Genomic DNA, 12,043 nt, shown 5'->3' with positions numbered 1-12,043 from the left:
TTGTAATATTCAAACTTATTTTTCTCTCATTGTCTATGATGGTCATAGTGATGGGCAGTGAGTTTGCTTTCTTTTATAATATCTAGGTCCACTGTAACAGAGAGGTAGCACCTTATCTTGATTCTAGATGCTTTTACAATTAACAGCACTTGGTATAAGTTCTACATTGGATAAGTAAGACCAATTTGGGATTATTATTATAAACATTCCTGTTTGTGGGAGAACTATGTGACTCTAGATTATAATTCTCCCATGAAGAGTGTCATCTAATAAAAAATAAGTTTTAAAAACCAACATAAAGACAGTAAAAAGAGGGAGAAAAGCCTTTTTAAATGATCAACCGTCAGCAGAAAAATACACTGGAGTCTTGCAATATCAAAACTAATATTCAAACTCTCAATCTGTTTGGTTAAAAAAGTTTAATGAGCTGTAAAATAAATACACTTCCATTAAATATTAAATAAATTATTTACAACTTGAAAAAATACTTTTTACCTTCGTGCACCTTTATATACAGAAATAGCATAAAAAGTGACAATTGAAAGTTTAAAACCATCATAACAAAAAGGGTCCATTGTCTTATGATCCACTGGAAAGAGGACCGACTCATCATTTATGGCTATGACTTGGCAGTGACTCCAATGTGATATCCTGTGAGAAAATAAAATAAAATAAAACAAAATGTTACAGATAAGCTCAATTCTAGCAGAGCTTTAAGAAACTTTAAAGCATAATCAGGAATCAGAATTTCTGTCAGTTGTTTTCTAGTACATCGTATGAGAAATGCTAAGATTTTTCAGAGACCAACTCTTACTTAGGCTTGAATTCCTCTTTCACACTTGCTTTGATTATACACCTACTTCAGTAGAAGTCTGCATATGCTCAAATCTGTTGCATCAAATTCTGCTTAATAAAAATGCAACAGCAGTCATGAGAAATAGTTTTCCTAACCAAATCTATGCAGTGGACATAATTAAAATCAAAGATTAACTGTCTCAGCATATTTATGACATACAGTTAATTTAGGAAAATTAGTATCAAGGGCATAATGATAGTAACTACCAGTTAATAGGCACCCACTATGTGCTAGCACAGCATATTCTTTTTCCTAAAATAATTCTGGGATCTATGCTAAAAAATCTCAGTGGCAAATAACCAAAAATCCATCCTTATTCACATCGGTGGTCTTAGCTTTACCACAGTAAGCCAATACATTAAAAATTTTGATGCAATAAATACTGAGTATAGCATTGGTATGAATAATTACCCATTTTATGAATTATTGAGCTAATTCTGCAATAGGCTAAGAACAAAATATCTGTACTTAACGAATGCTAAATATAGCGTTGTTCAAGTATCAGAACCATCTGGAGTGTACATTAAAAATAGAATTCTGATTCAGTAGATTTAGGGCTGGGCTTAGGAATATGCATACTCAACAAGCATCTCAAGTAATTCTTTTTTTTTTTTTTTTTAAGATGGAGTTTCGCTCTTGTTGCCCAGGTTGGAGTGCAATGGCGCAATCTTGGCTTACTGCAACCTCCGCCTTGCAGTTCAAGCAATTCTCCTGCCTCAGCTTCTCAAGTAGCTGAGATTATAGGCATTCATCACCACACCCAGCTAATTTTTTGTATTTTTAGTATAGAAAAGGTTTCACCATGTTGGCCAGGCTGGTCTTGCACTCCTGACCTCAGGTGATCCGCCCACCTCAGCCTCCCAAAGCGCTGGGATTACAGTCCTGAGCCACTGTGCCCAGCCCTCAAGTAACTCTTAAACCTACTGAAGTTAGACAATCAATAACTGAAATGACATCATCTTTCTTGAATGTTTAAGGAAATAAAGTTCCTTCTTCCGACAAACTTTAAGTGTGTTCTTGATTTCCTTGCCTCCCTCTTCCTCTGGGAGTTTTCTTCCCTAGCTGCTCACTTTCATTATCAATGAAATATTCCTCTTCACACCTTTTTACCTTATACCTACAACATGCTCAGTTCTCTCTCTTACAAGAAAATAAAATACACGTTTTCACCAACCTATTTACCAAATTTACATCCCCCTCCCTTTCTACTTCCTTTTGTAAAAAAAGAGCATTCAACCTATTGTCTGTCTCCATGCCCTGACATTATCAGTGCAAGCACCCCCAACTGTGGCTCTCCACCATGTGAGCTCAACCTAGCATCACAGCTGTATCTCCCCTAACACTCATTTAGATTAAGCCATTTTTCACAAGTTTCTAAAATTATCTATTCCATTTCTCAGTATAACCCTTTCTTTCCCTTCACAGTTTCTTGAACCAATCTCACTAGTCCTTGAACATTCACTTCCAAGGCCACCCTGAACACATCTTTTCCTCCTCCCTAAATAAATTCCACTGGATTCTTTCTGTTTTTCACTGGAAACTTCTCATACTCCATTGGTTCCTTTCTCATGACATTTATTTTATATCCCTAGTATTCTGGTTTCTTACATTTTTTTTTCCTATCTACTAAACAATAAGTTCTTTGAGAATAGGACCAGTGTCTCTCATATTTATATCCCTAATAATACTGATTAAACACATAGTCTATTCTCAATATGGAATCCATCTTATACTCAAAGAATAATACTTTAACATAGCCATTTTTCATAGTGTATACATAATTAAGAACATATTCCATATTTTTCTTGAGATTATATAGTGTTAAATTTTTCAAAATTATAGGATATGATCTAAAGATATATTTTAAAACTCAAACCTGTAATTTTATCTTCAGTTATGCTATAACATGTACATTTCCATTCTCTTGTCGAAGTTTCTTTCGTTCCTCAGCTTCTCCTTCATATTTCCTGATGTATCGTCTTCTAAGCCTTCAGAGAACAAGGCATTCTAATATTATCAAAGTTCTATTCATCTATATGTTTGATTGGAGTTTTTATGAGTAGAGGGGGTTCCACTTCATGAGTAGTGACAGACCAGCAATCACTATACTTGACACTAAACCTAAACCTGGCTATGAAATATTACCAATTTCTAAGGGGGTATTTATGTTGACTTTATATAAATCCATTTCCAGAGAGCTTATATTTAAATAAATGTGTCTTGATATACCAATTCTGAGAAGGTATGAAACACATCCATATGTCTTGTTTTTGCAGAACTTAGTACAGCTGCCATGCACAATTGGAGAAGATGATGGTATAGTTTTGCCATAGGAGGATTCTATACTTACACAAATTAAATGATTAAATATTTTTAAAACAGGCTTACAAAACAAGTTGAGCTTTATTTATTTCTAGGTATAAAATATATCCTTCTAGTTAAATTTACTGCTACTTTCCACTTTAAAAACTCAATTATTTAAAAACTTCTTGTTGTTGTATAAAAATCCCCTGTTGTTAGGAGGTCTTTAACCCACCACAAAACATTATCATTAAAATCATAAAAAGTTTTCTTTTATTGTAATAGTTGAGGGAAAAACTCACCTCAATTATGAAAACAAACCCAGCAACTTTTGCTTAGGTTTAGTGTTTGTTTTATGTTTCAAACACAAGGAGAATATGGGAGACAAGGGGAAAAAAGCCACTGCTTAATTTTAAGAGTGCTAACATTAACAAAATCTATCCATTCTTTCCCAAAAAAGTATTAAATATTTCAAGTCGAATAATTACAAGTTTAATTATTACAAAACATCTTCCTTAACTAGCGATTATTTTGTTCTATCCTTTAAAATAATAATGGTTTGTCTGAGAGTATCTCTCCTAAACACCTTTGCATATTTGGCTTGAGGTACTAAAAAACCAGGACAAATTCTAGGGTGTGCAAAACAAATTTAAGCTACATATCAAACTTGATATGCATGATGAAACAATTTTTATGTGTCATTTTATCACGATCTCATCTAAATTTAAAATAATTGTAAACAATGGCAGAAGATAACCCCTTGTTTCCTGAATGGTAGTTGTAGTAGATCATGTACACAAGTGGATAGCTGTTAAAAGTTATTTACCAAGACCTAAAATTAGAAGAATGAGTCCCTTGCTTTTCCCAAGCTCTAGTAGCACATGAGTCATCACAGAGCCATTCATGTCCTCCCCCATCTTCCCTTATTCAGTGACTTCTGTTTGACAGACAATGCCATTTTGATGCACCCATCAGTGCCTACTACCTGGGACAGTCTAGTCCTAACATTCACTGGCCATGAAGTGAAGTGTATGATCTGTTATTATGAGCACAGGGAAGATACACTGGAGTCAAACAGTAATAGAATTGTCCTTGCTTGCTCTGCCATGTCTTATGATGGAAATTTATTTTTAATAATTGAGTTCTCATATTTGATAGTAACAAAATAAGCATAAGCTCTAAGTAAATTAGTACCATGTTATAATATTCCTAACTCAGAATTTTGCATTCTAATATGAGCAGAAAACATATCTATTCTTTACTGCTGATGATTTGTAGTTCTTTGTCATTTTTAGTATCAAAGCAGTATGTCTGATACTACGAACCTCCTATAAACCAGGTCTTAATTAGCTTCTGAGGCTTGATGAAGCACAGGATTTCACAGTAGATATAAATATTTTCTGAGATTCTAAAGTAACCATGAGTAGAAAAATAACATGAAATAAAACCTTCAATTATTTAAGTTCAAAAAATTTCTAGATCTTCTGTAAAAGGGCTTTACACGTTAAATTTCAATGGTGGCCACAAGTCATAAACACTGACCACTTTCTGTGATATTTGTCAATAAAATATAAAAATATAAACCAAAGATCATGAGACAACAATATAATAATTCATCTAAAATACCAGAGTAGAGTATGAGAGAAATACTGAAAAAATTAACCTCCCATTATTGTATTAAGAATTTGTAATTTATGTCATACTTACTGGACTGTAATAACAGCAATAGCTGTGAGGATCACAGCAGACATAAAGGCAGCTATGGCTGCTAATGCAATTTTGGATAAACTACTGTCAATCATGCTGTGAGTTTTCATGGACTTTTCCCCACACCGTTCACCGAAATATTCTTGCTGACATCTGCAAACAATTCACATTTAAAAATTATAATCACAAAAACATTCAGTGTGTTTTAAGCTTACTTTCCAGATCATAAAGAACCATTTAATTCCGACATTAAAATAGTTATGCCATGTACTCGTATTTTAAATAATGAGACACAGAATGCATTCTAACTAAGGATCTATTAGTATAAGAACAAGTTGAGATTACTTTGGGTGTGATATTCCAAGAAGACACACCTTGTCATTCTTTGTGTTTCTTTTATGACCAACTGATGAGTTCAGTGATTTGTTATGCAGTTGATACATTCCACTATTATTTAATGTGCTAGCTGCTTGTGGGAGGTAAGGGGGGAGGAGGTTAAAACAACGTGAAAGATTATGCAAAAATTACCTTTAGGTCCTTTTTTAAAGGAGTTTTTAAAAAATGCATACACACATATATGTGTATATATACATATATACGTATATAGGTATATATACATACACACACATACATACATATATATATATAGAGAGAGAGAGAGCAAGCACGAGCATGCACAAAAAATAATGGTTTATACCAGGGGTCAGGAAACTACAGCCCATGGATCAAATCTGGCCATTTGCTGCTTGTTTTGTTAAACAACCTGCAAGCTAAGAATAGTTTTTACATTTTTGTTTTGTTTTGAGACAGGGCCTTGCTCTGTCACCCAGGCTGGAGTGTAGTGGTGCGATCACGGCTCACTGCAGTCTCAACCTCCTGAGCTCAAGCAATTAATTCTCCTACCTCAGCCTCCCAGACTGCTGGGACTACAGGCTGTCACCATTGTACTCAGCTAAACTTTTTTGTATTTTTTGTAGAGATGGGGTTTCACCCCATGTTGCCCAGGCTGGTCTCAAACTCTTGGGCCCAAGGGATCTGCCCATCTCGCCCCCCCAAAGTGCTGGGAATACAGGTGTGAACCACTGCACCCACCAATTTTTACATTTTTAAATGGTTACACTTTAATTGGTTGTTTAAGTACATATAACAATCTTGGCCCACTAAGCCTATAATATTTACTATCTGGTGCTTTAACAAAAAGTTCACTGACCCTTGGTTTATACATTGGAAAAATAAATGTTTTCCTGCAGTTAGGGGTTTCAGACATGGTGCTAGAAATACAGAATTCTATATGCTTTAGGAAAACTTACTTGCATGTTACTGCTTCCAGGTGCTCTATATATTTGCATTCTCCGTGAATGCAGAAATTTTGAAATTCTGCATTACATGGATTTTTCTTCTTTCTGTTTCTTCTATTTTTTCCATTTTTGCCTCCCTTTTTCTTTCTTTTGGATTTATCTGAAGTATTTTCACTTTCCGTCTTGTTTTTGGGGGGCTTAACTACCTGTTCAACTAAAAAAGAAAAGATTTATTGACAAGAGTCTCTCAAACTTGAATATCATTTTAGAGACATGAGAGAAAGATGTCATAGCGGTGAACGCTCACACGGGTAACAGCCATGCGCGCCTCATTACCTAACACAATATAAAAGTTAGAGAGGATTAAATAACTCTAATTCATAATTTTCAGTTTTTTCTACCTGAAAGTAGTGTCCACTCATGATTATAGTTGGGAATTAGTGAGTACTACTTGCAGGTGGAAAAAACTGAGAATTATAAATTAGAGTTACTCTATGTTACAATGCTCCAACTCCCAGATTATAAACAGATTATAATCAAATTAATAATTTCCATGGAGCTAATTTTCGTGGTTAATCTATTTGAAAACAGGAGCCCAGGAATATTTGTATTCAGTGCTTCAGAGATTTATCTTATCAGATCCACAGAAACTTGTGTTCAGTCTTGTAGTTATGCAAGGTGTAGTTTACCCACATACTAAAGATAGGAAAGGGCTTTGCGTGTTAGTGCTGTGCATTTTGTTACACTAATGTCTGAAGAGGTTTATCCAAGTGAATATTTAGCAAACAGATTTCAGTAAAGAGAAAATACCATTAGTCATAATGGTCATGCAGCACCCATTAAATACAAAACATTAGAAACATAGTGAAGGTCAACTAGGGTATCAAAGATAGAATATCTGTGATTAAGGAAATGGAAAATAAATACTGAGTATTTTAGCAGATTATTATAATAACATTTAACAAAAGTAAAATTAGTAGCAGATGTTTAAGAGGTGGTTATGCAATTTTTATATTGAAACTTTTCTCCGATGATAAAAAAGCACAAGACAGAAAAGTCCTTTAAGAGAAATATTTTGAATGAAAGTAACTTCGCTTTATCAAATAGATTACAAACTATAGACAGAGGCAAATAAAAAATAGTCACTGTGCTGAAGTGTTGCAATAAGCACTAACATCATGGACATTTAACTTAGCCTTTCGAAGGTGTTCAGTCAACATTTTCACTCTATTTCACAATGCATTGCAATTTTGAGCACTAGTCATCATTTGTACTACTAATTATTTACTTGGCCTTCTGAAGTGTTAACAACTTGAAACATGTTCAAGAGAACAGTTTCTAGACACCTTGATGGGTCTAATCTCATGCCTTCAAAAATAAGCACAAATGAACCCCTTCCCCACCTCACAGAAAAGCACACTTTCAGAAGGAAGGGAATTAAGTGGAGTGTTCGCTAAAGGTTTTCTCACTTCCCACTCACCCCAGTCACTGTCCCTCTGGTACCACTTGATGTCCCTTCACCAGTTCTGAGAACCACACAGAGGGGGAGAAGCCAGGGAAACTCAAGTCAGGACAGAAAAGGCCTTCAAGAGCTCTGAAACCATCTTGGCCTGCCTCTGTAGTGGATGTTCTTAGGATATTTAGATCTTATTTACTGTTAACCTCTTCTTCCTTCAAACTCCAAAGTATGCAATATTTCTCTCTTACTTTGATACTTTCACTCCAAGCAAAGGGCCTTTTTAAAATATGACATAACAGGAAAGTGAAAGAAACCATGGGTTATATAACTAACAAATGGGATTTGGGGTTAAAGAGTGATTTTAGCAATACAAAATCTAAGTATATTCACCCTTCTTTAATATTTCCAGATGGCATTATTATTATTATTCCATCAGTTTCCCATCACCTAGTACTTAAATGCTAAAGTCTAATGCCTCCTGTCCCATTACTTCTTCTTTTCCCTTATTTGTATTAAAATGCAGTTATCTGGGGAAGGGTGGTGTGGGGGAAGGGGATACAATAGCTAAGATACAAAGTAGATAGGAATGGTTAATGTCTAAATTTGTCTCTCAGAATGGGAGTCATGTAGCATAGTGGGAAAGAGCTTAGCGTCTCTTCTGCATAGAATCAAACAGACTGGAGCTCTAATTCTAGTTCATCTGCTTGTTACCTGTGGAACCTAGAGCAAAACCTTTTGGGCTTCAGTTATCACATCTATAAAATGAGGATAACAATTCCTACTTAAAGTCATTGTGAAGATTAGGTTTTAAAATGAGACATACACCATTTATGATCACTCTGGCCATATAGGATGTGCCCACATTATGGTTCTTTTTGTCTCAGTTTACCTAGGGGCTATCCAACAGATGGACAAACAATAAAGCCACTAGAAAATCTGGGGAGCAGCTTTACTTCTGAAGCAGCTTTGCTCATATAAACCCACATCTCATAGGCCATATTTTTGCTTTATCCCCTACTCACCTCTGACTGAATCATCGACAATATAGCCAGGTATTTGTGGTTCATTATCATACTCTTCTGGGTAGTCATAGTCGGCTCCCGAGGACAGTTCACTACTAGAAGGCATTTCACTCACAGGGGAAATCTCACTTCCTGAAGACATCTCACTTCTTGAGGTAACCTCAAATCCATCAGCACTGTGATCCCCAGAAAATGGTTCACGCTTCCCAGAGTAGGTGTCATTGAGGTCCAATCCAGCAGCATAATGGCCTGCAGGGGAGGGAATAAGGGAAGAAAAGAAAAGGTAAAGTAGGGTGCCTTTCGATCCAGCTGTGTTAGGTAGAAAAGTTTATCTTTTGACATCAAAGCAGTTACTGCACGTGTGCTATTGTTTGTGATTCAGTCATTTCTATGAAAGAAACTTTACATTTCTGCCAGCAAACAAATTCAGCTGTCCCAATTACAGAGCTGCTTTTCTGAAGTTTTTCTTTTCCACAGATGATCCACATTAATTTCCACATCAAAAATATCCCGCCAAATTGGCAAATTAATCTAACACAATTACTTGATGGGTAATGTCTAAAAATTCGCATCACTTCACATTCCAAATGCATTTCATTTTTTGCTAGAATGCCATCCTGGCCTATTTCGATAGGTTCTAGATACAAATATCAGATTTTCTTCATATGTGTTCATATTTTTAAAAGATGTGTTCATATTTTTAAAAGATAATCTTTTAAAATAATAGAAACAGTGGTTAATTATATCGATTATTATTGTCATTTTTCATTATTATTATTATTACTACATAGACAATAAAACTGAGTACTAAGTAAGATTTGGGGCCCAGAGTTAAGCCACTGCTTTATCTTGCTTTTTCTTAGGTCTCAATAAAACAGCATCAGAGTGGTGCTTTTAACCTCTCGCCGGGACACTCTAAGTCCCTCTAGGAAGGTAAAGAAGAAATCACTAGACAGAGGAGATGGAGAATTAGGCAGGAGGCAGGAAACACTGCTGGGTCCAATATCTGCGGAAATCACTTCACCTCTCTAGATCTTGGTCTTTTTAATCTTTTTAATCTGTGAAACGAAAGGTTAGGTTCAAATGATCTCTCCCGTCTTCTCAGCTGAACTAAAGAAATAGTACAGCGATTCTCTGGGACACCTTGTCCTGGACGTCTGAGACATCTGCCCTTCTCTCTTCCTCCTAGGGAGGGAGCTACAGTGATCACCTTCTGCGGCGCAGGGTTGGGGGAGCTAAAGGGCGATTTTTAGAGAAGCAAGAGCCAAACTCAAGAGGCAACAGCTTTTGCCTGCCATGGGAGGAGAGCCCAGCAGTTCAGCGCCGGTGAATCCTCACCTGAGCCGAGTATCAAGAGCGACAGCACCACCGGCGCTGGCGGTAGCAGCGGGGCTCTCATTGGTCCTTCGGAGCGGCGGCGTCGCGGTCTCTGGGGCAACTCGGTCTCTGGGACGCGAGCTGCTGCCAAAACGAGCGGGTGTTGGAAGAGCGAGTGGAGACCGGGAGTGTGCGCCGCTCTCCAAGGCTTGGGGAGCTCGGGGCGGCGGGCGCGGCGCCTCGGGCTGTCCCGGGACCTCTGGGGCGCTGGCACCCAGGTGTGCGAACGTCTGTAGGGCGGCGCGCACCTGCAGCTTTATAGGCTCAGCCGGGAGGGGGCCGCAGCCCATGACGTCAAGGCCCAGCAGTGGGTGGAGGCAGGCGGCGCCCCAGAAGGTGCTACCCGAAAACCAAGAGCGGAGGACACACGCCCCGCCTCCCTCGTGCGTAAGGATTCGCGGAGAGGAAGTGGAACTTAAACCTCTAGCTGCAAGCCGCTTTTGAGGGTGAGCAGGCTGGAGTTCCGGAGCTAGTACCTGACAGAAGTCCCGATGTTTCAAACTCTGACAACCTCTTTGTATACTTAACATCTACAACAGACAGGGATTAAATAGAAGAGTTCAGTATTTAGATGTAAAAGTACTTTAAGACCAAGAGTGACTGCCTGATGTTTCCAACAAGGATAAAGGACGAGAGAGAACGCTTAATGAGGAATTGCTTCATGTAGGATGGGCTTCTATCTCAATCAAGAGCCCCTTCCCACCCATTTCTGTGAAGTGGCCAGAATTTCAAATCTCCTCACTCCCTATTTCTTTATGTGGCCCAGGGTCCTCATCAAAATTAATATTTATTGATGATTTATTATTGCCAAATTATGCACTTGAAATTTTACCTACACCATCCCACAGCCGATAATGTTCAAAGCCAGGTGGATATGAATTCTTCATCTGACTCTGAAATCTGCTGTTTTCCACTGTGATGAATTTAGGTTTAAACTGATCTTTGAAAAGAGGGTTTCTGGGAAGAACAATATTTAGCCTAAAGGATAATTTCTACTGGTGGCATATTGGCATTTAGGTGAAGGGTAGTGCTCTAGACTGTGCTTCTCAAATCGCAAGATAAAAAGGTCAGCGTTGAGGGCCCACTTACAACCTAGTAGGATATTTAATCATGACAAGTAGATAAAATGAAGAGAAGACAGGAAGCTACTTAATTTGACTATCTTGGATGTACTGTCAACTAAAGAACTGGATTTTTCTTGACTTGAGGAAGAGAAAAAGCATTGTTCATTTTCCTTCACCTGGAGATATGTATCTCTTTCCTGATTGTTTCAGTAACACAGCCCTTTTAAGAATGTAGGTCAGGCCAGGCGCAGTGGCTCATGCCTGTAATCCCAGCACTTTGGGAAGCCGAGGCGGGTGGATCGATCACCTGAGGTCAGGAGTTCGAGAGCAGCCTGGCGAAGATGGCAAAACCCCATCTTTACTAAAAAGACAATTAGCTGGGCATGATGGCGCGCGCCTGTACTCCCAGCTACTCGGGCGGGCTGAGGCAGGAGACTCCCTTAAATCCGGGAGACAGAGGTTGCAGTGAGCCAAGGTCATGCCTCTATACTCCAGCATGGGTGATAGAGCAAGACTCCGACTCAAAATAATAATAATAATAATAATAATAATGTGAGTCACAGTGCATCTGTCCTAATTCTGGAAATATTTTTAAAAAGATCACATTTTTAATGGTATATCACAGTGCATAGTCCAAATAATATGCATTTAGTAGAATGAAATAATAATGAATCATGCCTTCTATTCCACATTTGTTGAGAGTGTATTTTGTGTGAGCCACCTGCTTTACATTTTATGAAGCGGAGCAGTATAGGTTCACCAGGAGCTCAGTGGTGTGGGCCAGATACATAGATAAGTAATTCTAACAGATCACATGATAAGAAGGGTTCAGAGTGCCATGGAAAACAAGGACATGGTTTAATTTTGCCTCTGTTTAATGGAAAGCTCTGTGGAAAGATGAAGAGGCCCCTCAAAGGCCTTCCCAGCAAATCTTTTACACGGAATAAAGACCTGATGTC

The 12,043-nt window shown here is 37.7% G+C and overlaps 1 protein-coding gene across 1 annotated transcript; it reads right to left on the bottom strand.

Annotated features, from left to right (window-relative positions):
* Window positions 1-400: 400 nt before the first annotated feature.
* AREG (amphiregulin) lies at window positions 401-11,643 on the bottom strand. Its single transcript, XM_054486490.1, has 6 exons — window positions 9,982-11,643; window positions 8,644-8,892; window positions 6,175-6,376; window positions 4,865-5,017; window positions 2,733-2,844; window positions 401-651 (listed from the first exon to the last, which is right to left on the bottom strand). The coding sequence occupies exons 1-5, from the start codon at window positions 10,040-10,042 to the stop codon at window positions 2,751-2,753; spliced, it is 759 nt and encodes a 252-aa protein (XP_054342465.1). The 5' UTR covers window positions 10,043-11,643; the 3' UTR covers window positions 401-651; window positions 2,733-2,750.
* Between the last annotated feature and the right edge of the window lie 400 nt (window positions 11,644-12,043).

The sequence above is a fragment of the Pongo pygmaeus genome, chromosome 3, assembly GCF_028885625.2.
Source record: "Pongo pygmaeus isolate AG05252 chromosome 3, NHGRI_mPonPyg2-v2.0_pri, whole genome shotgun sequence".
NCBI lineage: Eukaryota > Metazoa > Chordata > Mammalia > Primates > Hominidae > Pongo > Pongo pygmaeus.
This window is presented reverse-complemented; position numbering and strand designations above follow the sequence as displayed.